We start from the raw sequence: 27,225 nt of genomic DNA on the forward strand, positions 1-27,225 counted from the left end.
TGCTGTAGAAATAAGCAAATGCAACATACAATTCCAAGTCAGCTTTAACACATCTATGTTTGGAAGGAATGACTGTAAAGGCGACATTCACAATTTTTGTCAAAAAATAAATAAATAAATAAATAAACAAACAATCTTTATGAAAAATGTTTCCTCATCATTTGCTAGCTCTCCAGGTTTTTGCATGCTCGAAACCATTATAATTATAAAGTGCATCTATGCTTCATTTCTGCTCCAGAAGTGGGTAATATTAATTTATTTTTGCTGTTTCAGATAACTTAAGGTGGGACTGACTGTAAATTTGGGAGATGGCTAACTTCATGAAAGTAAACGCAGACCAAAAGTGCTACAAATCTAAGCAACTCAATTTACTAAAGAGTACCGTTTCCCCACAATCATAGACTTTCCCTTTAGGTGGGGAACAAGTTATAGTTCTTTGAGGCCAAGTGTTTAAACACTTATCAATAAATAACATACCCAAACATTTAACACAGAAGAGCATAAAACTGTGCCAATAGAAAACAAACACAAACTATTCAAATCTTTACACAAAAACCATACTAACCATTAACCACAAATCAGGAGAGACAAGACATTTGTATGCTTATACCATATTTGTATAAAGGTAGTTGCAGAGTGCCATATCTCAAGCAGGCTTAAATTTTGATTATTTATGGTTTCAAAATGAGTATGTGTTTGTACCTTCACTAGTGCTGTTGTCCTCTTCTCTGGTACCCAGGTTATAAACTATACCAAGCACATGGAGCTCTCCTGTTTTATGAGGGAGTAATTTTAGTCGAGCCTGAAGGACAGAGAGGGAGTCAAAGAAATGGGGCACTGAAATTAGACAACATCAGATTTTATCACTGGAGGGGGAGGTGGGGGGGCAAACGATCCCTTCAAATAAAGAGGCATGGAAACAGCAATACCATTAAAAAAAAAAAAAAAAAAAAAATTACCACTTTTGTTTCTTCTGGCCCAACAATAAACTCTGGAATGACTTCAGTGCTGATAATTTCATTGAGAGTTGTGGCCTGGAACCCATAATCAAAAAGATATAATTAAACATTAGAAAACTCAAACATTATTTCTGTAGTTTGTTGAGCCTTTTGTAGAGATACAGTGATCTTACTTTGCCTGCAGATGCTTCCTTCTCGTTGGTGACAGTTTCTCCAAGCGTGACTCCTTGAGGTCCAGAAAAGTCCTTTGGTGTGAACTTCCACAGCAGAGACAAGTCTGAGAGAGTCAGCAGAACTCTCAAAGGGTTTCGGAGGACCACCTCCACAAAGATGGGCTCTAGATCAGTGCACCAGAAGAGGGGCATTTATATATATTTATATAATATATCTTTATAAATAAATATATCTATTTATATAATAACTCTCTCAACATCTGTGGAACTGCTAAAGAAGAAGTCCAAGTGTCCTTTTCGCCAGCCTTTGACACCTGCATTTTTTAACACCATAGTCCATAAACCCAAACTAAAATGTCCTGATGACTGTTCTACACCGGAAACAGAGTCAGATGATATTTAAAAGCAATGGTCAAAATAGTCTTATGTTTATTGCTTATGCAAAACTAGCCTCAGCATTAACAATATCATGGAAAAGTCACATTGTGCAAATGACCTCTCTAATTAAACAAACACACAGAAAGAATCCTTACACACCCAGACCGAGCGGTGGATGAAGAGATGAAAGGAGAACACTAACCTTCCATCACAGCGAGGGGGTAGCGCAGGTTGTCCGTCTGGACGCTGAGGCAGTACTGTGTAGGCTGGAAGCTGATTGGGACACTCCCCTTATTGGCCACAGCTACCACTTGCTCTTCAAGCTCCGCCCACAACTGGGCCTGCTCCCGGTCATACTCCTGATCCAGCCACACATGAGTTGCAGCTTGCTTCTCCCCTGTCAAATCATTACACAAACAGAACATCATTAGTAACATCTAAACAGTACATGCCACACGAACGCTTTTGTTTGGACAAATGAATGAATAAAGGAATTCACATATTATTTAAAAAGTAAACTTAATATTAAGAAAAATAAGAAACAGTGATTAAAAACACCTGTTCATGTCTGCACTCTTTCCTGCACCAGGGAGCAAACATGCAATAGTAGCAGATCAACTTTGAAAATGTCTGCTAGATGAATTACAACACAAGGACTTCTCCATTACAGGTTTGACAATGCTTGAAAATGAGCCAAGTATGCCTAATGGCCTTGGATAGAGAAGTCCATGTTTTTAGATTAGATTTTATATATTTGTTTTATGTATTTAGTTATTGACATATATATATTTTTTTAATTTTCAAACGTCTGTAAGAAGTTAGCTGAAAAAAAAAAACCTATTAATATCTGTTAGCCACATTAACATTTTCGTCATAGGATCTATTGGGAAATAGTTAGCAAGTCGGACTCAAATGCGTTTCTCTGCTGTTCTGACTGAATCTGAGTGAGTTGTTCATACAAAGATCATATATCAGCTTCAATAACCGTGGTATTTTTCACTCAGTGAAAAATGCAGCTTGTATGAGACTACAAGCACTAGCCATATATTTTTTGTCAAATTTTCCCATTTACAGGGTAAATAAAATTCATCCCACTCTTCCTATGCTCTTAAAGTGTAACTTATTCTTGGAGGATATTTTATCCTGAATGTTTGATTAATTTATTTCTCAGTTTTGGCTGTAATAAAGTTTAATAAAGGCCTTTACCTTTTCTGAAAACATAAGATGATCACTGAGTGATTTTTCCATGCCACAGTGAAGCTGAATCAAATATCTCCCTACAACTTATGGAATAACAGTGTAGGTCATATAATAACAAAATGAAATTTGTCAGATCATAAAATAACTTTTATTAATTTAATAAACTTTACATATTGAATTTGTGCAGTCATGGTGCAGTAATTTTAACTTGTCACAAGTACATAGACATTCTTAATATTTTTTTTAATTCTGCTTCTTAAAGTGATGCCAATATTAAATTGCGCACACACAGCTTGCATCATCTTCATACAAATATATCAACAAAACAATGGGATGCTTTGAAGCAACTTACGGTCACCACACTAAGTGTCAAGTACATATTATAGACACTAAACACTGGTGCCATTGAGCAGTGGAATTTTGTTCTCGGGTGTGATAAAGCTCCGTCCAATACCTTTTGATGAGGTTCTGTGTCATTTGTGTTTCCTGATATCATCCAATATCAGGAACTGGCCTCATTAGGTTCTCTAGCTCAATGTCTTCAAGTATTCACATCAATGTCCCAAACTTTTTAATTTTAATCATCTAGAAATGACACCTGAATAGAAATCTTCAAACTGTCTTAAGAGTGCATGCAGTACGTCTTCCTACCTTCTGCAAGTCTGGGCTCATGACCGAAGAATACACGCGTCTGGGCACTATGAAGGCAGGGCAGCGGAAGCTGAGGCAGAGTGCCCTCAGTGGACGGCTGACTTAAACTCTGAACACAAGTAAAAACAATCATACGAACTGGGCAGTTATATTGAATTATGTATACATTTATATGAAATAATGACATTTTAAAGCCATTACATGTCAAGCATTCATCTTTTTTTCCTCCAATACATACTTTCAGGAAGAGATGCACAGCTGCCAGGTTTTAGATAATCATCTTTTACTTACTTCCACTGGCCTTTATACCTAGCATAATGTCTCATTATTATATTCCAGATTCAGATGATTTTAGCCCATCTGTTTCTAGGCCCCAAGTCAAATACACTGCTTTATCCGTTAATGGAACCACAGACCATTGGGTCCATCAGGTCCTGTAGCATTTTTAAAGTTTCACTGCTGGCTGCAGAAGAGTTTGTCAACCACAAATATCCAGCTAACACTACTCCTATGGTTACACATTGACCACTGAATAAGTACTAAAAATTAAGTAGCAAAGTATGCTAAATACTAGCCAAAATATCTTAATACATACTTAAAAAGCGTATCTAATCACAAACCTAAACTCTTTCTGATAAGTATGTGTTTCTTTGAAGTGGCCAGTAAGAAATAAAATCCAAAAATCTTTTTGCTTGCTCCCCTGGCATCATGCATATCCCTGTCTCTGTTTCTCTTTCAAAGTTAATCTGTGTTTGTCCTCTCTGTGACCACCAAGAATTGGATCTCATTACATGTTCATTCATGCTTCGGCATGCTCCTTTCACTTTGCTGAATTTGTAATGGCTCTCTGCTTGACGTATTGTGGGCTATGCGTCCAAAGTCATTAGCTCATACCCTACATGCTTGTCCTATGTGTCCGATCTGGAAGCCTTTCAGATTCAGCTGAAGTGAAGGGAACGTGGTGCAGCAACTGTAAAGGGGTAATGAGATCGGGCCGCTGCCTCGCGATATAAAAGGCTACATGCTGGTTGGAAGTTTGTCATCATGTTCCAAACCCACTGACCCTGCATATAATGTGTTAGAAATGCAGAGTACTGTGTGAGAGCTGTGAAGAATCCAATTGCTGCTGCAGCCTGGGGCTAGTAAACAACTCCATTTTTTGCAGCATAAAAGCTCTCTTACACACTTCAGATACAATAATGAATTTGCAGGTCACAGAGATAACTCATAAGAGGCTCAGAGGTGAAAGCCTCTCATTCTCACAATCTGTATACTCTTACACAAATAACAACCCCCCCTGCTAACTCAGACAATATCTACATCATTAGATCAATCAATAAATAAAATAATAAAAATATATATATAAAATTCATATATCCACATTTTAAAATGTTGTTTGCGCACCATTAACCATAGGGTTTAAAACATTTGCATATTTGTTTTTAATCACATTCTGCATACTGTCATCTGGAACATTTTCTGAAAATGTCCATATTAATTTTATTTCCCCCTAGCAGTTCATTCTTTTTTGGCATATGTAATAGTAAACCAATGTAGCTCTGGACAGTTTTCACATACATTTTCCAGCATCACCCTTTCACACATGTAACATACAGCTGGAGTTTTTCTATGTCAGATGCATTCTCACAGCTGGAAATGTTCCACATGCTTTAAGTATGTTGTAGTACCTGTACAGTGGCGTTTGTAAGGCATGTCATGAATTCTAAAGAACATTCCTGGCTGTTTTCTCACATGTGCTTACTTAAACAGTACCCAGACTTTATCCTGCTAGCTCAAATAAAGTACAAAAATCATAATAATGTCAGGAGCAAATGTTATGGACATGTGTGTTCACACATGTAGTGTAATCCAAGTCTGGAAAAACTCCCGGTTATGCCCGGCCCACAATACACAATTTCAAAAATCATAACCGATGTTGAACAAGAGATACCCCACACAGTTTTTCACGGATGTTTCTACCCCCACACTACATGATCCACCTTAAATGAAACACCACACACTTTCAGATTACACACCAACAGGTGGCTATGCTCCTCAAAATCTCACGGGAATTTCTAGCGAGCTGCTATGCCGTGCTCCTCTCAGGAGAAAGCATACTGAAATGAAGGTGTCTATAACTGAATCACATTAGGGACATGCTTTAATGTCAGCTATATTTCAACAAATTGCCAGTACACCTGTACAATAAAGCTTCCTTGCCAGAATACTTACAACTTTTAGGATAATTGAGCAAAAACAGGCAGCATTTTAAACCAGCATTAAATACATACTCTGTGCCTTCCTCCATCATCAGCATCCTGGTCGTTTCAGACATGCATCAGCCATGGCATTAACTTTGCATTTCTCACCCACGAGATTGCATTTACTCCTTTGAATCTACTTATATACAGCCACTGTACTATGACATTCACACAGGTATCTGCCAAAATGTTTCCATTTGAAATGACCTAGTTTACTAGGGGGAGTATACAAATCTAAAAGTCCAGAAAATCCAAAAAAAAATGCAGATATCTGATAATCTTCTATGAAAAATAGCAGATATCTGCCAAGGCCAAATTACAAACAGGTTTACAGTGTTAAATGTAAATACATACATAGATACAATTAAAAACCATTTATATTTGAGGGGTTAAATACAGTAAATAAAATCTGGAATTACAATTAATTACAAGATTACAATTAATGCATCATCAAATACTGGTTTAAAATGTGTATCATACCTAAACATCTGCCTGAGGTAAATATTTTATAAGCAAGTATCACTACATAGTAATAGGATTTCAAGAATTGTACATCCTTATGAAGCTTTTGTATGAAGCCTTAGTGTTTTCCACCATTCTATACATTTTAGTTAATTGAAAAAGAATGAAAAAGCTTATCAATAATTACTGCATCTGTCTAAAAACAAGACACTTAACATTGATCAGAATAGTTTATAATTAGTGCTAATAAACTGTATCCCCTAAAGATTACAGCAGTACATTACACAAGTACCAATGGATGTAATCTGGTGTACTTATACATTGGCCCTAGGTTTGCCGGAGATGAACTATGAAAGCAAGGAGACCTATGAAACTAACTAAGATGGCCATTCATATTGAGGACACGAGGGCCCAAAAAGATAAATAAGAAATAAGAATATAAGAAATATAAATGGGTCAGAATGAATTGAGCTGACTCACGACCAGCTGACCACTACAGCAAAAACTGGCCACGTATTTTCTTTCAAAACAATATGTTCTTATTTTGACTGTTGGCGTAAGGAAAACAAAAAAAACCTTCTTGCAAAAAAATTCATACTGAAACGCAAAAGTGAAAAATAATGCCATGTGTCAGGTAAAGTTATTTTGAGGCATAAATGAACCAGTGAAATCCCGCACAAGCTGTTGACTAGTTGTATTCTTCCTTTAAAACAGACCGTGTGAATGTGTTGTACAAAGCTGTGACTGATGATATATTAAAAAATTAATAACAATAACAACAATAATAATAAATTTAAATACTTTGATAAAATGAATATTTGTTAATATTTAATTTTTCATATTTTATTCAAACACTAAATATGAAACAGAATGTTTTATATTTAATATTCAAACAATTTGAAAACTTAGGACCTGAAGATCACAGCCTGTAAATCCTGGTTTTAGGACTTCTTCCTTGCATAGAGATGTCTTTGGATTCTCTGAATCTTTTAATTATTACCTAGATGATGCAGTCTTTACCATTTTAAGTTGACAAATGTTCTTTTTTAATTATTTGAATATTTCTCTATGCAGTTTTTCACAGAATGGTGAGTACCTCCCCATCTTTTCTTCTGAAAGACTCTGAGATGCCCTTTTAAACCCAATCATGTCACTGACCTATTGGCAGTTAACCTAATGCATTATGTAATTTTACATAAATGATGACAGATATATTTCTGGCTTTCAAGACTAGAAACAAAATTTGAAAAATATTAAATGTGCAGTAGTGGAGCTGGGCCTCTCACCTTGTAGACATAGAGGTATTCCCTGAGGAAGGCGCTCTGCTGGGTGGCCGTCTGCTTGCTGTCATTGATGAGAATGTGACGAAAGGCAGCCACAGCATTCTCAGACTGTCGCAGTGTAAAGGACTGTCGGCCAATGGTAAAGTTGATGTGATCTTCAGCAAGAGTCCAACCCTTTCCCTTATACACCTGCATCGCTTGGCAGTAACACCGCAATGCATGCCTCTTCTGCAGAAGGAGATAGGTGGTGGGACTGAATATTAACATTAACTTAAAAAAAATGTAATAAGATATTTAAGCTTTGATTTAGTGAATCTCAAGAAGTTCTCCTAATGTAGACAACTTGTTTTTTTTATATAGCCTTTAAAAATAGTCACATAAACAGCTAGTCACAAACCTTGGAGGATTTCTTGCTAATCTTTTTTTTCCATTATGAAACAAATAATGGTAACCTTGGTTAACAGATTTGCTCTAAATCTGTTAGCATGTTTGTGATATTTTAAATGAATGAATGAACAATTGGCTAATATAACTCAACTAAAAATTCAGGATAAGTGGACAACTAGTAACTAAAAGATGCAGGAGTGTGTGAGTTATCTACTTCTATAAGATAAGTATTTCACAACAGTAAGTAATCTAAGTTCTGGAAGGCCGTTCAAAAAATGGCCTTAAACAAAATCTTTTTCTCTTTACATCTTAGCATGACTGCTGCTTTTATCCCCAACTTCATGCCTGGCAATGCTCATCAGAAACCACCATCAAACTCAGCAAACAGAGTGTAACAGAAGTCTTTGGCTTTGACTTTCAGTGTCTCACCTGCCCAGCTTTGCTGTAACGATGGCCTGAGAGGATCATATGGAACGCAAACTTTCTCACCATGGGGCTGCGCATATTAATGAAGCAGTGAGCTGCCTGCTCCAGTAGAAGAGCGCTCCGAAGATCAGAGTCCTGTCAGAGATGAGGGGGGAAAGCAGGTATAATATCAATATCAATATAAAGCAAAGTCTTTTGTAAAATGGTATATATTAAATGTCTAAACAAGACACAAAGGAATGTAATTTATGGATTCATGAACATGATCTAATGAACCATTGTATTTGTGTGAATACACACAAGTCTGTACCTCACTGGTCATTTTAATTAGGAGAGTTGCAGCCTCTGAGTATTTGGCCTGACTCTTCAGTATCTCAGCACTCAACAGAGCACATCGCTCAGCCAGGACCATGTTTCTGCAACAGAGGCAATGGCACATTAAACACACTTAAACACTTATTTAATCACACAAACTGATATGAATGATAGCAGAAAATGGAAAATGAAACATAATAGATTAACAATTGGATAAAAGTTTAACTGACTGCAGAAATAACTTAGCAGTCTTAAATAACCCCATTAAGTATATACATTTACAGAACAATCAAAATATGGAGAAAGCCACTGCATGTGTGTCATACTTGCAGACATCCCGGTATGTCTGAATGGCCGTATCCATGTAGTGTGCAGGGTACGGCCTGGGAGCACCACTTTGTAAAAATGCAGATACAGCAGCCATCTCCTACATTTACCAAAAAATAAATAAATAAATGAATAAAAATGTTGCATGTAAAACACATAGCAGAAATCTAATTTAAACCCTAAGTCTTTACAAATAAGAGTGGTCAATAAAATCTTGGTCTACAGAACTTGCTGTCGGTTATACATGTATAAGTGATTTTACCAGTGCTCCTGCAGCATAAAGCATGGCTTGGTCAGAGAGGAAGTCCTTCTTGGCAGTGTGGTAGCAGCTATAGGCCAGCTCATAGTGCTGAACTAGAAAGCACAGGTCAGCCATCTTCCTGATCTGCAGCTCTGGAGCTTCGGGAGGATACCTTAGGCCAAGAAGGTCAAACAACAGTCAACATATAATGAATATGTTATGCATCAAATCAAACCGAATTCAACCTGCAAGCCTATTATACAGTAGCCCCTTACACTTATGAAATATATAAACTGTTTAAATATTTATTGTTTCTGCCTAACAGAAAATATGTATCACCATTTTTGTCATCTTTTAGTTTACTACATCATTTAAATACAGCAATTTCATGATGTTGAGTGGACCATGTTGTTGAATGGACCAATAGAAATGCTCCAAAATAAAATAAAAAATAAATCTTTTTACAGTGACTTTCAATGAAAGTTGCTATTTGGATATACAAATGTATCTGACAGTGACACTGGTTAATCCAGCAACCCTTTTTAATGGACCCTCAAATGATAAATCATACAATTTGCAATAAAGGCTGTAGTTATGTCATATAAATAATTGTTTTAAACATTATCTTTCACATATGGAGAAAATGGACTCGGATGAGAAATTGTTTCGACTGTAAGGATTCTATAACAACAAGAAATAAGAAAACTAAGCAAGCCTAGTTTAGACGGAACATCATTAGATATATAGCCACTGTCACAGTGGTATGTTTTTGGCAGTTTAAAAACAAGAACGTTTATATGAAGCACCAAAGCTTCTCCAGACCTTCCAATGTCTATGTTTACATATGCTTTTTATTACGTAATTGTGTTGTAAAGGACTAATTAATGTTCTAAAATTTTATTCATTCTTTTTAAATATAAATACTACATGATCTACCACCAAACAACAAAGACCAAGGACATTTTGTTGATTTTAAAAATTAGAATTACTTATTTATTCAGTGTAACAGGTAAAGCATGTGAAGTTTAAGGTGGCTGTGTGCAGCTATATGGAGTTTTATAAAAACACCAACAGCACAAAATATCTCCACACCATTTCCCTTTACAATATTTCAGGCAAAGACACACTCACACTAAATAAGACAAATTCAGCAGTCCTCCTCTCTCTGTGAGGTATAATGTTGTGTAAATGTTGCCAAGTTCCGAGTCATCCTACTGAGCTTGTGAACAGCAGAGTAACATAACTAACAGAGCCAAACACAGCACCAGAAACACACACAAACAGAGCATGTTCCTGTTTCATTTCCTATTATTTGTTTATATGAAACTTTGTAAATTACCCTGTCCAGCTTCAGTGGGTGATAAAGCTGTGTGAGGCTCTGAGCTGAAGAATCTACTGTTATTGGGTTCCAGCTGACAACTAATTTTTGTTGGTTCATGAACCAGTTTATGTCAATGGAAACATGCATAACGGTTCTAAATTTATTTTACAAACAGGTACCTTTCCCGTTCCTTGTTGGTGGAAAAGCACCACCTTATGAAATACGGCTGAACTAACAGCAGAAGGTGAAATAACGTCCCCACTCACGCATGCGCATTACAACATTGTGAGTCAGTAAGTAAGGGGAAATGCCTCTTCTAGGCCAAAAAGCTCCTCATAGTCATAGAGCAATAACCATTTCAATAATACCCTTAAAGAACAACACCAGTGTTCATTAAGCCCCATCTCGTTACCGCCTATTGTCAAGTGTCTGGTTGAATAGAGTTTTGAGTGTGCGTTTCTGTGTTCTCGTTCATTGCCATGCCTAGGTTAAACGAGGAGTTTCACTGCTCTTTCATGTTTCTTTCGACATGCTTCAAGGTTCTGATGACATCATGGCATATGACCCTAAACATATCTAAACACAAAATGTATATTTCTGAAAGAGATTATGCTGAAGATTTAAATTTCTTATACCAAAATTCACAATCAATCAAAAGAACGCAATATTATTTAACACATTCTGTTATTGTTATATATTATGAAATTTTACTGAAATGCACTTTAACAGAAACAAGCAGAGAATATAATTAAACATTGCTGCATCTGTAAAGAAAATAAGAGACTTACAGTAATCCTGCAGTGTTCTTTAACTCAGCAATGCTCTTCTCTGGAACTTTTCCTCCCCCAAACCACTTTTTTGTTGCAGAGAACAAAGATCTACTCAATCCTTTTCTGGATACCAGCTAAAGGAAGTAAAAAAGAAAAAGATAGATAAAATATTTACAGTTTAGTTTTGTTTTTCTTCTTAAAGCACCAGGAAACAATTTTTATGTATAATATTAAAAGTAGAGCATAGTTATAACAATCTATGATAATATCACAAATATGACAAAACATTTCTCAAAAGAATGTTTTAAGAAAATAAGACCTCTCTAAAAACCTCTCTATGAACCTGCATGACCAACATGCCCTCTATGAATGGCAAACTTAACTATTTTACCAGGGCAAGGCACATAGCCTTGAGACAGAGAAGCTGTGATTTTTAGCTTTTTGTTTTGTGTTGTGTTTGTGATTTCACATCTATATGCTTTACTAATGCTTTTATCTCAGTAAATGAGTTACCAATTTAGTTGTACTTCTGGGTAGAATGCATTTTTTACGGAATTATTTCTAAACCAGCAAATTTCTGCAGTCAGCTAAATGGCATGTTTTTTTTTTAAAGAGAAACAGCTATTTTGTTAGTCACTGGGTCTTTAGGAGCACCAGCGTGGTGTCCAATCTCACATCCCCATCTGAATTTCACTTTCCCTGATTTCAAGGGTCCTTGCAGAATGCAATTAAGAGGGGAAGGTGAAAGTGGGCACCACACTCTGACACAAAACAAAGCAGTGTAATGTGCAATGTCAGCACAGCTATGTCTGAGACACTACAGCTAACTTTGGTTGATACTGTATGACTTCCTCAACAGTAATTCAAATTTGAAATATTAAAAAAAATAAACCTTTATTGCCCTTATTATATTTCCCCAGTTTCAAACCATTCCTAATTTCAGATGCTTACATGTTGTTGCTATAAGGAACCCTCTCACTGTGGAAAGTCCATTGATTCAGTGAACCTTACCTTAGCTAAATAAACCTTCCTGCCATTTAAAAGCAGAAAACAGCATGCAAGTATCTGAACTTTATATACCAAATATTACAGATACATTTTTTCCACCCTCCAAATACCAAATAAACTGAAACACTAAGCCTGTAAGAGTTTTAGAAGCACTGTTGGCCTCTCACAAGCAGAGGTACCCAGAAGAAAGGTACTAACTCTAACTGTTCTTATACCTGGTCATTGAGTTGGCGGATGTTTTTCTCAACGTGTGGCAGGAGTCCTCGGAAGGTAAACTCCTGGATGAACTGGCGAATACGGTCATGGTCATTGAGGGTTAGACAGGATCCATGAGTTGTTGGGGCAGAAATAGGAGACATAGCACCCTGTTTCTGTGTCCTTGTCATGTCTGAATTTTTAAGAGATTCACTGGGGTAATCAGGGTCAGTTGACTGCTCCAGCTTGAGTGGATGGGCCTCAGAGATCCCATCTGTAAATGAAAAAACAGCAACAAGACAAAACATTTAAACAATTATAAAAACAACTAGTTTATTAGATAATTGATTCTTTAGTGGATATACATTTCTAATGTAATTCACAAGAAATATTTGTCTACTTTTATTGATCAACTCATATAGACAATCTGATATATTTTATATGAATAATTAACTAAATCTGCAATAGCTTTAGCACAAGCTTACATTAATTAATTCAAATTAATAGGGGACAAATAGGATATTCCCTAAAATATTGCTTTAAAAGAATCCTGGTCTAAGTTCACCTGAGGAGTCAAGTCCATCCAGTTCTGAGATGTTGTTCTCCACATTATTCACCACAGTCTCTTCATACTGTCAGATATCACACAAACACACAGGATGTCTAGCAGTTATACTAAGTCATACAAGAAGGTGCATGCAGATATCCCATGGGGGACAGGGGACCCTCTTCCTGGGATAAACAGAATGTAGTCCTCCCAATAATCACTGTAAATATTATTTTAGAATTTTAAACAATAGATAGCAAAATGCATTGGATAAACTTGCATTAATTATAGATGCAGTTTTAGGTTTTGAAGAATTGCAACCTGGGCTTTCACGTGCCTTACAACTGATTGGCTCCACTGCCTCCACTACCATCATGAGGGCTGCCTGGTTCACATATTTTAAGTGATTTTTATGGACCTTTTGTTATTTGGTTTTCTGTTTCTAATCCTGTGGTAGAAAAGAAGAATTATACAAATTTGAATGATATAAAGGTTTGCAGACCTTTCTTTGGCTGTGTTCAAGCAGAGTTCCCTGTTTTCAGAACCTCTTCCTGTTTTAAGCAGGGCAGTGTTAGAGCCATAATCTTGGTTAATCCACTGTTTACAACATGTTCAGGTCATAAGGATATACACTTTATTGTGTGTATTTTTGCTGTATGTGTTTATGTTGTGAGTGTACTTATTGCCATCAACGACCAAATATTGTGTAAAAAAATGTATTCTACTTTATTCTATTCTGAGATTTGTTTGTTTTAAGTTTAAACTGCACTGCACTTCTCTCAAACATCATTTAGACTTTATTCTGCTTACTCTCACTGTGCAGAGAGTCACATAACAGCTGGACTGATTTGGAACAAGACACTGGAAATATAATAATAAAAATGAAACAAGACAAAATGATACAAGTATTCTTTTTAAGATAAAAAGAACTTAGATCAATTTAGACCAAAATCTCATCACAAGAAAAACATTCTTTCTGCCCCATTATAAAGTAATATGGTGACAGAAAATGCTGTCTTTGTGTTTTGTGTCTGTGTCGTTTGACTTTGTATACAGCAGGATTAGAAACAGAAAACCAAATAATGAAAGGTGCATGGACCTCTGGTATCCCTCTCAAACTGAAAATTTAGAAATCTTACTGTTTATTGGCCCTCCTGACACTGAAATGAAATTTATGCCCCTGGCTGCATGTAATATGGACAGCTCATAAATGAGATTTTGTGGGACTCACAGCACTGTGAATGTTGGTCTTCTGTAAATACTGACTCCAAGGATCAGGCATTTGTTCATCTGGCCCAGCAGCAACTGTTCTGGAGTTGATCTTCAACAAATAACACCCTTGAGTGCCATATCTCTGCTTCATATCCTCATACACGGAGTCTGCCCTGCACAAGAGAAAAATAAGAGAAAATGATGCGCCACACATGCTGTTACAGCCTTTATTCCAACTGAATTCAAATTTTCCTTTCCACCTTAAATGACGCAACACTGGCACACCCTACCACTAGCGTTGTTTCTAAAACATTGAAGGTGGAATGTAGCCGCAACTATGTGCTATTTTATTTTAATCTCCAGCTTTCGCTGCAGTGTGTAGAGACTGCACTGACTATGTTTTCCCCTCCACACCCCAAACACATTTGTACGTGCATTTTTCTTTGTGGATCTACACTAAAAGCAGCACAAACAATAACTGCAACAAGTTGTATGTCCGAATTTATCTGTGTCTCTTAGGAAACATGAGTTGCATGGCTGGTTGGGGAATTTGGGATCATGTAGTGTGCGTGATATATTTCTAGTCTCTTTAAAACTCAACAAAAACAGTTGTGTAGTGTGAAATACCCAGTCTGTTCATAATCTGCATATACACTGCGTCATTGCGTATACACTGAAAAGGGCCCTGTGTACTACATGTAGGGAATATCGGTATCGGAGCAACACTAACTATAAAAGTAGAAAAAAATAATATGATGGCAACACGCACCTCTGTTCATCTCCATCGCTGATATCGTGAAGCAGTACATAGTATTTGAGGGTGTTGGGGATAAACCATTTGGGGTAGGTGTATTCTCCACTGTGCTGGATCCTGTGTTGCTCCTGAGAAAGCTTCAGAAACTGCTCTGTAGGAACAGCTTCACGAGATGACACCACTAACATACCTATATGCCTCAGTAAAGGAATGCACACATTTGGTGAAAGTGACTGTAAAAAAGTGAACAGTGGTGAGATTTAGATGTGTGTTTGTGATACTGAGGAAGACATTAGGGCATTAAAAAACATGAAAATGATGATTTCTACAAAAATGTACTACATAAATTGGGGCAACATGGTGGCTTAGTGGTTAGCACGTTCACCTCTCAGTGGGAATCTTGGATTCAAGTCCCTTCTGGGTGGAGTTTCCATGTTCTCCCTGTGTCTTTGTGGGTTTCTTCCGGGGTCTCCTTCCACAGTTCAAAAACATGGAGGTCAGGTGAATTGGCTTTTCTCATAACTGTCCTGGTGTGTGAATGAATGAGTGTGTATGTGAGTGAATGAGTGTGTATGTGAATGAAAGTCTGTATGTGTGAGTGAATTTGTGTGTGCCCAGATATGAATCGGAGCTCTGTCCTGGGTGAAACCCTAGTGCCCGATGCAGTTCTCCAGGTGGACGGTCGTTCCTGGTTGAGAGTACGCTGTGCGCATTTGTCTGCCACTTCTTACCAGAGTGTGTGGACTGAATGTTGATTGAAAGCGTCCTTAGGTTTCTAGAAAGGTGCTATATAAGTGTAATGTTTAAAAAAAAAAATAATATTCAAAAAGGTAAATGTGGAACACACCAAATAGTACTGCAATAATTTTTCACATAATTTAAGTTTATAGTCTTGATGATAAAAATAATCTACTCCCTGCGTGCTATTTATGTTGTAATATTTATGTTGCTTGATTAATAGAGAATCATTATTTTAGAATAGCTGACTGGATTGTATCGGTCTTAAATCATATCAGTGATATTTAAGGAGTACAAAAGCACAATAAATATTAACAATTAAAACTACCAGCAATATAATCAATTATCTGAATTTTCTGTCAGCCACCAATTTCTTAAAACTGGTCAAACCCTAGAACCTACCTGAACTAAAAAGTGAAACATAAAATCAATAACAGATAAACATGTTAAACTTCAAACTACATTATTATAAATGCAATAAATTACACCAGAGACTGTAAGCCAGAAATAAACAAATAGAGAACAGATACTGTATTAGAAAGAAAAAAAGGAAGGAAGGAATGAAAAATGATTGATAAAGAGATCTGAAAAAGGATACAGGCCAAGTAGTGGTTGAGGAATTCATGTTCGGATGTAGGCATGGACTGTAAAAAGTTCTCTCTATAAGCTTCAAACCATGAAGTTGTTGCTGTAAAGTGCACACAAATATTTGTTTTTAGTGAAACAAGGCAGAAGCTGATGCTCTCCTGCACATGCTGGAAATCCAGAGAAGGGGAGAGGAACTGCTGCATCAAAACAGAAACGTGATTTAGATATTAGGGTATTAGACAATTGGCTGAAGGAGAAATAAACCACAGAGGAAAGACTTCAACAATCAAAAATCTAAAAATCATTGCAAGATAGATCATAATTTTAAAATAAAACTATCAACACTTTCAATTTAACAGTGAAAAATTCGAACAAGTATTGTTTTGAGTAGAAAGTACAGGAAAAAACAAACAAACAAAAAAACACATGACTTTCTCTTGAGCGGAAAGGGATATCTGTGTCTCTACTTCTGAGGCTGGTCTGCTGGATATATATCATGTATTGTGGACTTGAACAATCAAATAAATCTCAATTCCCTTTAACAGACTTAAGGCACGTTCCTGTAGACTGACATCACAACAAGACTTAAGAACACTACCGCACAAACTTCAGAAAGATCAAAGAAAAAAAGAAACAGAATAAAAAAAAAAAAAATATATATATATATATATATATATATATATATATATATATATATATATATATATATATATATATATATATATCTCAACCTGAACCACAGCACAAGGACAAATGACTGAACACATCAGAATCTTTCTACATAGACAATGAAAAACTACTTTAAGGTCTCAAACATATTTTATGGGTTGCAAACATCCCAAACTAAGATCTTTTTTTTTTTTTTTGTCGTTGTTGTTTTTGCAAGCATCCCATAGAGAGAGCAAAGATGTGTTTGGTCTTTGATTAACAAATTTGTTCATTGACAGAAGCAAAATTTAAAGCAGCTATGCCACATCTAAAAAGAGGAAAGATCAGGGAGTTGAAAGGGATCTGAAACTGAGTAAAATGACTCATGAATCTGAAACTTTACAAAACACATTTAACACTGCTAAACAAACTTTCTCTAAATGCCGTGAACAATCTGAACATCAAAACAGCTAAAATCAGAGATGAGGTGCTTCACTGAGTTTATTAAATGTATCTATTCTTTAAAAACAACAAAGCAGAATGATGTAATTATATAAAACGTTATAAAACAAATTTACATTATTACTGTTTTGCTTCCACACTATGAGTCATTTATCTCAGTATCTTTCTTTCACCCACACTAATGCTGCTACCACCACCTTGACAAAAGAGGAGAAAGACTGAGGAGACCAAAACAGAGAGCTGGCTACAAATTTGCTACAGAGAGGAAGAGGAAAAGATGACCGAGGAGCAGGTGACTGAAGCTGAAGGAGGAAATAAAAAATCTATTTTCCCCCTTTTTCCCTGAGTACCTGTGTAGTATTTGGAGGAGCTGAGTTGGGTGAATGTTTCTTTCCAGTCAGAGTACCAGGGAACGCTAGCTTTAACCGAGCGGTCTGGGAGAGGGAGAAAAAAGGCAGAAGGCCAGAGAGATCAGTTAGAGAACTTTCAAAGAACCCGCAGCAGAATAATGCCACCTCTAAACCACATAAACCCTGAAGATTCTGGAGACTACAGCATCTCTTCAGAGCTTGTTAGATTGTTTAGTTAAAACAACTTTTATTTTTACCACATTATTTACTTAAAACCTTCAGATAAAGCTGTACTGCAGTTCTTTTCATTTTTTTTTACAACAAAGAAAACCCTTATATACTAATTAATAGGTAAGTATTTAGAGAAATGATCAGTGGCTGAATTTCTAAAATTAGACCTAAAAAAATGACCTATTCTCCTGTTAGGACAGACCAGTCTTTTGGAGACACAAATGTACACACAAAGTAAACTATCTGAAAAAAGGTTTGCTTCAAATTAAAATTCATTTGCTGAGTGAGCTGCTTTGTAGCCAAATGATCCAGCGTGGTTATTCTCGCCTGATAAACATGACCGCCTCAAAATCAAGACCAACACAAACTAAATGATCAGAGATCCACTGCAGCGCTGGACAGCAATAACTCTGGATATGCCAGAGCTAGTCTCAGTGTTCTCACACACCCTGCAAACGCCCCATGTAGAGCTTTTCCAAATTTTCTGTTGTTATGATTGTTACGTAAAGTTCCAATGACTTCCCACTAGTCAAAGACCAAAATATACAAATAATGTACATCATCACTATCCAATTAAATACATGTATCTCCCAAAATAGTAACAGTAATAAGATTTTATTCCAAGTAATTTTGAAGCATTTCTATTGGTCAAATCATCATGAAATTTCCGCACAATTTGGCTGCTGTGTTCAAATGATGTAGTAAACTAAAAATTGATGTTTATACTTGGACATATTTTTAATTGAACAGCTACATTATATAGTTACACACACATACAAATCAAATGAATTCTAAACAGGCTATGTTTGCAGCTTATTTTAAATATAAAATGTATATGATACATAAAAATAAACAAATAAAACAATTGCAATTAATAAAAGTTAAAGCCGATATCTATGGTTGCAGGGAAACATTCTCTCATTTGTTTATGTTCAGAAGCCTTTTAAGGTGAAACGATATGTTGGGCGGAATAACTGTTTGTAAGTGGCTGATGTTTACCTTTTCTGTAACTTTTATTCATTTTTTAAATTTCCACAGAAATGTTTGTTACTACAGTTGTTTGCCACTTGTGTAGCACTTTTGGGTTGTCTTTAAATTCATGCAGTTAATGCTCTCCCATTTAAGAGTCAGTTCTATCTACAGCAAAATTAATTATATTTTACCCATCTATGGTGCAGAAAAAGAGCATCATCCTTATCTTTGCTCATGCTTTTTAATGTTTGGAGGTCTATTTTTGTCTTAAAATCTTCAGAAGCAGTTTGTCTACCATAAGCAGAGACAAAGAAATCCTAGCATACTGGACAAAGTCCCTTTGTTTTGTTACGAATGTACATACACTGGGGCTTCGTAAACACATTAGATACATTGTGAAGACTCAACCAGACTGGAGAGCTAGCAAATGCCTAGATAACAGCTTCAACTGCATGCTACAAATATTTGATTGAAATTGTGAATATCGCAATTAACTATAAAATGATGTGATTAATGGCTATTAATAATTTTAGTCATTTGAAAATTCAAAAACAGCCTAATGTTGACTACTCCATTAATTTAAAGATATCCGAATGCCTTCAAGAAGAAGATTAGCCATATAATAAAGTTACACACAAACACACACACACACAAACACACAGGGAGAATGTGAGTCTTACCAGAATGACATCCATATGAAAAATAAAAAAAACAAGAAAGAAAAATAAAGCAAGTATTTAAGAAAAAGAAGAATAAAAATAAAAGGTCAATTAAATTGTCCATTTGTAATCATTTGTATATGATTTTTTGCCATAACCAGGTAGTAGGAGTAAATACTAGGCTTCTGTAGATACTGAACATCCTCAGAAATGTATTAAACTGAAAACTTGTTCTGACAGTTTTTAGGCTACTAAGTTTGTGTTTCTAATTAACAAGAATTGATCAGAACTTCATACATCCATCTGACTTCATAAATACATACCTCATAAACTGCAAACTTTTATAGCAGTTTCAGACTCAAATAGAAAAGGAAATGATAAGCTTGGATTTTAAAGGATTAATACAGTAAACGAACAGATATAACAGAACTCCGCATTTCCATTAAGTTAAAAATCAATATTATACATACATATAGTCTTATGCAAAAGTTTGGACACCTGTGGTTGAATTAAAATAAATAAATAAATAAAGTTAACGCACATCCACAAATGGAAAACTTTCCTGTACAATTTCTGTTTATATGGAGTGAATTATGTGTCAAAAGTTCTACAAAAGCAAAAATAAATCAGCAAGCAAAACTACTAGAATCAAGAGCAGAACATATATGTTGTGAATTGCAAAACAGAAACAGAAAAAATATATCAAAAGTATATTTTTAAAAGATACTTGGTTACCTTATTACTCTTTGCAGTTATTTAATACTGATAGTTGTTTGCATTTTGTTTTTGTGCTTTTGGATTCTTCCAGGAGGTCTTTTGCTTCTGCTTTGTTTTTTTGTTTCTGACACTTGAAACAAATTTCATATGTGGGATGTGTGTGTGTGTGAGAGAGAGTGAGATAGATAAAGTAATAAACATATAAATAGAGTAATATTTATTTGTTTATTTCATTATTCATTTGTGCATTTATTTAATGATAAATGTTGTGCCCTCCATACATAAACACAAGGCTAGTTAAAATAAAATAATATTCTGGATATACTTGTGTACCAATAGTGTTTTATGGGAATTATATGCTTTTGAACTTTTTTTTGGACTTTGTGACTTTAATGATGTTTTAATCAATGAAATATGAGTGGCTTGACAAATAATCAACTATGTTAAATAAATACATGCACAGAAAATTCAGCTTGTTATAAAACCATGCTGCTAAACACTGCAAACTGCAGCAGCTTTGACTTCTTCCATTTAATTCTTGATATAATTGCAAAATTTGTCTTTGTTTTTTGGTAGTGATGTATGCACTTTGTTTGGTACATATGTATTTTTGCTTTGAAGTATTTTTTCTCTTTTTATTCACAACAAATTTTGCTTGCAGATTTATTTTTGCTTTTGTAGGACTTTTGACTATTTGCACATATTAAAATGAAAGTATTTCTGTTTGTTGCAGATGTGTTCATGTGTTAACTAAGAAAAAAAATGAACAAAACATGGACTTTTGCATATGACACAAAAAAAGTTTGAACTTTTGCATATGACAGCGTCTCACATACTAAAGGGTACTACCACTTTCATTTTTGCTTCATAAGGCAAATTCCGATCCCTATTTTCATTTGTAACTCACCACTGATGTTTAGGTCGTAGTCTCCAGCAGTGATGACATTAGCAGATAGCCCTTCAGGAGGCTGGCAGGCAGACACAGCCTGGCTCAGGAGTTTGCGAACTTCACCTGAGTTTGGTGGTCGAGTGTTCACTCCAGTGACACTAATCCTCAGCCCTTTCACAACCACCACCTGGTTATTAGGGTCACGCAGATGACCTGTAAATGGAGCAAACCAAGACAAACTTGTGATGATTGAAAAAAAATATATACATTAAATTTCTAGCCCCCAAACTTGGCCCTGGAATAACATATTTTTCATGCCTCCAGGAACCATACTCATGGGATTCATCATATTTTAAAGTCGGTATATAGTATAAATGTTTGTATGATCATAATTGTTTTGCCAGGCCATCCTCAAACTCCTCAAATGTGTTCATGTGCTAATACACAATTTTGTCAACTTTAGGTAAGCCATTTTTGTTGCATATATACTCTCCCAGAAATAACATGATTATCATTTTAAGACCATTTTATGCAACTGCTATAACAATAATATAATAGTATATTAATGCAACTATACCCTTTTAAGGCCCTGTCCATATGGATGGGTTTATTTTTTTAAAATGTATACATACCAATATCATAAGACTTCAGACTCCCATATGTGAAAAAAATATTAAATGATGCTGTACTAGAAGTATATAATGCACTATTAAGATCTAGATTCTGTAATTTTATGACTTGCATACTGCACTACATAGGTAGTATGGAGTAATTTGGGATTAAACCTCTTTCTCTCATAGTATTTAGCTGTATGTCCCCCTACTGGACTGGCATGATAATGCAACCGTTTTCATATTCTTCTGGATATTTTCAAAAACAGAGAGGAAAATCTCAGCTTTTAAAAACAGATGAAGGCATGTGTATGGGGGTTAGAGCAGTGAACTTTCTCCAAAAACAAAGAATATTCAGACATAGTAATATAAAACATGTTTAAATATCATAAATAAATAAAACCACTGTTTTAAAATAAATCAACATAATGGCTCAATAAATATACCACATAAACCAGAAAACAGAACAGAGAGAGCGAATAAAATACTGGCGGCGTCCATTTTTTATCAACAAAATTACATAAATTCCTCAAATAATGATGAGTTGATAAAATAATTATTGTGACAGGCCTAGCCTGTAATGTTAGAGACCACATAGCCAATCTATAATGACTGTCTATGCTTCATGTCTTAGCCCAAGTAATGTGAATAAGAATGGTTCAGGTTTTTCTTTGCAAACTAAGCACAGGTTTACTAAAGACAGGCAAATTAAACATCAGGTTTACCTAGTGTCAGGGACCAGGCACTCCATCCTTTTATGAAAAAAGACCTTTACACCACACTTAGATGGATCCGTGGGATTCTGAAATACTTGTACATGACCTTTCTTGGCAATTTACTCACATTCTCAAAGGCGGCACCCCCGTGGGACTGTGCAGATGGGCTTTTCCAATAAGACCTGTTAGGTGCTGTTTCCAAGAACTACACTTGCAGCAAATGTTGCAAGCATTTAGAAGAACTAGTTTCTGTCAGTAGTCTAAAGGTATGCTGTATTATGACTTAAACATAAGTTTGAATCAAAGTTTGAAGGTTAATCTCTGGCTGAATGCTCCTAGGGAGAGTCTGGTGCCTTTTGCCACTTAATGTGGCCAGTAACTGCCTACTACAGTACAGCAGGAAAACTAATTTGACTGACACACAATAAGACCAATCACAGGTCTGCTACTTTGACATGACATGTAGAAGGAAGTAGTCTTTATGACTGACGTTGGACCAGTATCAGAGCCAGTACAAAATTATACACAGAAGTGTGTTTATGCAGATGTACAGAGAGCCAGTAAGAATGCAGCTGGCAGAATCCTGACAGTGAGGCCAGGTTAGTGCACTGAAACTATCAGACTTGCCATCAACTTGTGGACAGCGCATCTGTGGCTGAGATTAGAATGCTGCTGACAAGTTGAAAAAGCAGCCCTAGACAAGCACAAGAGCAGTCTGACAGAGCACAGTGGTGAATTGCTTTTCCATGACAAAAAGTCAATCTGTGTCAAAATCTAGTTTGGTCCATGAACAAAAGGCTAATTGTTGTAGATTCCAGTCGCCTAAATATAATTTAAACTCAATATATACCATCAAATTGAAAATACTTATGAAAATGTGATACTAAAACACCACCACAAGTCAGTTAACATGACAACCTTCACCAATTAGAAATTAATGTGGCTCATCCAATATTCAGCAGGAAGGATGAATCTGAGTAGCCATTTGTGCATGCTTTCCAGCTGCATACAGTGGTGCTTGAAAGTTTGTGAAACCTATAACATTTTCTATATTTTTGCATATATTTGACCAAAGAATGTAGATTTCCACACAATTAAAGTAGCTAAGGAACATCAAATCAAACAACTGAGACAAGAATATTAGTTTTTATTGAGTAAAACGATCCAATATTGGGACTACATTTCTAAAAATATGCAAACCTATGCTTTCACTATCTGGTGTGACCCACTTATATAGCAATACCTGCCAAAAAAAAAAAAAACATTTCCGGTAATTGCTTATTAGACATGCATGACACATTCGCATAAGCTTCAGCTTACAGGCAGACATCCTGATGTTTTCCTTTACAATTTGCTAGTAAAATTCAGAATTCATTGTTCCATCAGTGATGGCAAGCCTCCTGGGCCCAGATGGAGAAAAGCAGGCACAATGATACTACCGTATCCTGTTTCACAGATGGGATGCAAGAAAGGCATTTAGTTGCTTAAAAGTTACCTTGGGTTCCTTTGTAGCCTTGCAGATTATGACATGCCTTGCTCATGGTATCATATATATATATATATATATATATTTTTTTTTTAAGTTTACCAATATATATAAAAATAAAGTTATAAAAATAAAAAGATATCAGCACTTTTAAATAAATAAATACCTACCCACACTTAAGAAAAGTTCATGAATTAACCCATTAAATTGATGACAAACTACAGTGTTCATGAAATATTGCTGATTTCAGTTTAACCACCATCATAATGGAAAACCATTTTAAAACATCTGCTAAAAATCTTAAACAAGTTACAAACTGAATTATAGTTAAAAAAAAATAAAATCGGGTATCAAACATAGGAGCAAATAAAACATTTTCAAAAATTGTTTTTACATTATCAAAAAAAAAACTTAAATGGTAGCAGTTTAGCTCTTCATTTTTACTAAGATAGTTATAAGAGCTGGGTAAGAATGTGTATGTTACTTACTGTTTACTGTATTAGTATGTATGCCATTTAGTATGTCAGCCATTTTGTAGAAGTGTCCAAATTCAATTCTCTATGTAGTATACTATTTGTCATCCATAGTACATTGCAAAACCGAGGAACGACATTAGTACGTTACTAATTTCACAGTTTTTGGAATGTAAAACTCAAGTACAGCTGTAGCTGTATACATCACAAAAATTTTGAAGATGAAAAATATCACTGAACTGATTTTCTCTGACGTATTATTATGGTATCTTATTCATTATACCGCACAAAGTAAAAGAGCTGCTGTTTGGAATTGTTACATCTGTAAGAGAATTTAGACTTTATTACAAAAAGAAAAAAATAAGTCAAGAACAGGCCCGAAAAATACTCTGGAGCCCAAAAGGACTAAATCCAGAGGCAAAAATAGGGAGAAACAGTGAAAATTCTGTACATAAAAAAAAATAGAAGAAAATTCTCTGTGAAGGAAAACTATGTGGCTTTTCTTTATATCATTAGAACCCTAAACACTGTTTAACACTACAAGTGCAGCGCCTCCTTGACCTGCTGTGAGCACCCGCTCCAAGCACTATGCTGTTTTCACCTATCGCATTTTAAATCACTAAACTGATATTGACCTCTCTTCTTGTATTAAATTTTCTTTCAAAACACTTTTACCATACATTTTTCTCTTAGTTCTTAAAAACCATACAGTTTACACTTAATTAGTAGTATTCTCTTTAGAATTTTTAGTAATTATTTCAGAATAGTTTTGAGTAAAAAAAAAAAAACAAACAAACAAACAAAAAAATCTTCCAGGAAGATTTTGCCTTACACCGCCCAGCTGCTCCTGGAACAGAGGAGGGATCGGGGGTGCACATGTTTCTGTGATAAGACTCATACAGGCGCTACTTGGAGGTTTTGGTTTGATAAAGGGTGGTACTTGGTCTAAACTGTTTGAGAACCACTGGTTTTGGCAATAAAATTTTACAGGCAAAAATGTTTCATGTGTGTTTCCACATTTATTGTTCTGTATAAAATGGCCTGTATATTGTTTAGTGAACACAAATGAATGAAGCATTTCAGATGCAACCAAGTGTAAGAAGAGTTTCAATCTAGAGAGCTTTTTTTTTTTTAATAAATGAAATACAAAATATGGCAGCCAGAAAATATATCATTTAAATGTTTCAGCTGACAGCCTGTTTAATTTGACAGGGTAAGCATAAGTTGAAAGTGTTAACATCAATTGTTTTACCCCTAGTGCTATGGAGAATTGACTGAGTTTCAGCAGAATTTTTAGCACAAAGACTGTAAGCATCTGTAGGGATCTGTCCGAATAAATTGGGATCATATTTTTATTAAAATAAATAAATAGAATAAAAAATAAATATAACTGTCAGACATAAATTCAACAGGTTTATTATTTTATAACGGTGAAATAAATGTTGTTAATACCAAGTCATTTTCAAATCATCACTGATTTCAGTTTAAATTTATCTAGCCAAGTTAGAAATTTCATGTGAAAGAAATGCAACAGCCATGTCTTTAACCGCTAAAGTGTACTACAACACTTATTTACGTGTATTTCCCCATGACATGAGTGAACTTAGTTCCCGTGAGATTAGCCAGTGTTTATTAGCTGGAGAGGGTGTAGCCTGGCGATTAGCTTAGCGGCTATCGGCCGAACACCGGTTTACCTAAGGTTCAAACGAGTCTGAATCTCTTTCTAGTTGTCAGTTCTGCTGTACACGTTGCAGCGCTTACATCCTGCACGTTACTGTTGGACTATTTAAAGTAGAACTTTAAAAATAAGAACAAAACCTTAAAAATAAGTGGACAATTACAGTTTCAAACAGGGTAGGATCTAGTGGGTGAGCTCCAGTCGGTTAGAGGCCTTTAGTTCCGTCTGAACAGAGACAAGTCGGAGGGTCATTAAAGAGAAATGTGATATCTGATGACAGTAACTGAACCGCACAGGGAACCGACAACCAGGATGAAAAGAGAGGACCCGGGACGCGAGAGTGAATGAGTGTGTGGGGTGTCTGTGTGCGAGTATGAAAAGCCCCTGTCAATTAAACTGAAAGTAACCCCTTGAACAAATTTTCAATTCCACCTTAAAAAGTATAACATTAACGTTCTGGGCCTCGGCTGCCATAACGTGACTTACGTTTTATTTAAAGGGGAACTTATAAATGTAGTATGAAGCCAAGTTAACTTCGGCTCTATCATTTGTCAGCTGCTAACAACGTACATAGCCCCTGAATGTTACTGTGTGTAAAATGCGGCCCTCGACCCAAATCCTAACTAAAGACACGACCCCTCTGCCGGCCGTGTGTTCACCGGCGTGTTTAAGAGCACTTGCCTTCGGAGGTGAGGCGACAGAAGGGCCTCAGGAGCTCGGGGAAGCTGAGGCTGTTTTTGCGGGTCACTCTCTCCGCTTCCTCGCTGCACAGCACCGCCACCATCGGCACGAACGAGTCCTGGATGAACTCCTGCACTGACTGAGCACACTGGGCCATGGCGCCGCTCCGCCGCGCACAGGACACGACAACCGGGAGGACCGCGGACCAAACGAGGCCGCGTCACCGAGCACAAGAACCGCCTCAGAGTCAAAAACAAGCCCCTCACTGACAACCCACTGCAGCCATGATGAGCCCCATAATCCAGTCTGCTGATCGAGAAACTGGTAACTCCCAAAACTCACCGCAGGCGTCAGGTGACAGTGAGAGAAACGGCCTACAACTGCCCCAATTTCAAAATAAAAGTTATTCTGGTGTATACCACATCACAGAGGATGACTTCAAATAAAAAAATAAAT

General features: G+C 36.0%; 1 protein-coding gene across 2 annotated transcripts in view; it reads right to left on the minus strand.

Moving 5' to 3' along the window:
* The window catches only part of trappc8 (trafficking protein particle complex subunit 8), a 47,941-nt gene extending 20,843 nt beyond the window's left edge, over window positions 1-27,098 (minus strand). Inside the window, exons 1-19 of one of the 2 annotated variants that reach the window (XM_066677056.1) lie at window positions 26,770-27,098; window positions 21,143-21,337; window positions 17,657-17,740; window positions 16,207-16,296; window positions 14,886-15,060; window positions 14,136-14,289; window positions 12,923-12,989; window positions 12,378-12,631; window positions 11,173-11,288; window positions 9,085-9,235; window positions 8,822-8,922; window positions 8,491-8,596; window positions 8,184-8,315; window positions 7,371-7,595; window positions 3,362-3,470; window positions 1,713-1,907; window positions 1,133-1,296; window positions 960-1,034; window positions 703-802 (exon numbers count right to left, since the gene is read on the minus strand). In XM_066677056.1, coding sequence (XP_066533153.1) covers window positions 703-802; window positions 960-1,034; window positions 1,133-1,296; window positions 1,713-1,907; window positions 3,362-3,470; window positions 7,371-7,595; window positions 8,184-8,315; window positions 8,491-8,596; window positions 8,822-8,922; window positions 9,085-9,235; window positions 11,173-11,288; window positions 12,378-12,631; window positions 12,923-12,989; window positions 14,136-14,289; window positions 14,886-15,060; window positions 16,207-16,296; window positions 17,657-17,740; window positions 21,143-21,337; window positions 26,770-26,926 — 2,650 coding nt within the window. In that variant the 5' untranslated portion in view covers window positions 26,927-27,098. The remainder of the gene's footprint in view (window positions 1-702; window positions 803-959; window positions 1,035-1,132; window positions 1,297-1,712; window positions 1,908-3,361; window positions 3,471-7,370; window positions 7,596-8,183; window positions 8,316-8,490; window positions 8,597-8,821; window positions 8,923-9,084; window positions 9,236-11,172; window positions 11,289-12,377; window positions 12,632-12,922; window positions 12,990-14,135; window positions 14,290-14,885; window positions 15,061-16,206; window positions 16,297-17,656; window positions 17,741-21,142; window positions 21,338-26,769) is intronic. The other variant, XM_066677057.1, reaches the window with a different exon arrangement.
* Window positions 27,099-27,225: the final 127 nt, after the last annotated feature.

This window comes from Hoplias malabaricus, chromosome 7 (genome assembly GCF_029633855.1).
Source record: "Hoplias malabaricus isolate fHopMal1 chromosome 7, fHopMal1.hap1, whole genome shotgun sequence".
In the NCBI taxonomy this organism is placed as follows: domain Eukaryota; kingdom Metazoa; phylum Chordata; class Actinopteri; order Characiformes; family Erythrinidae; genus Hoplias; species Hoplias malabaricus.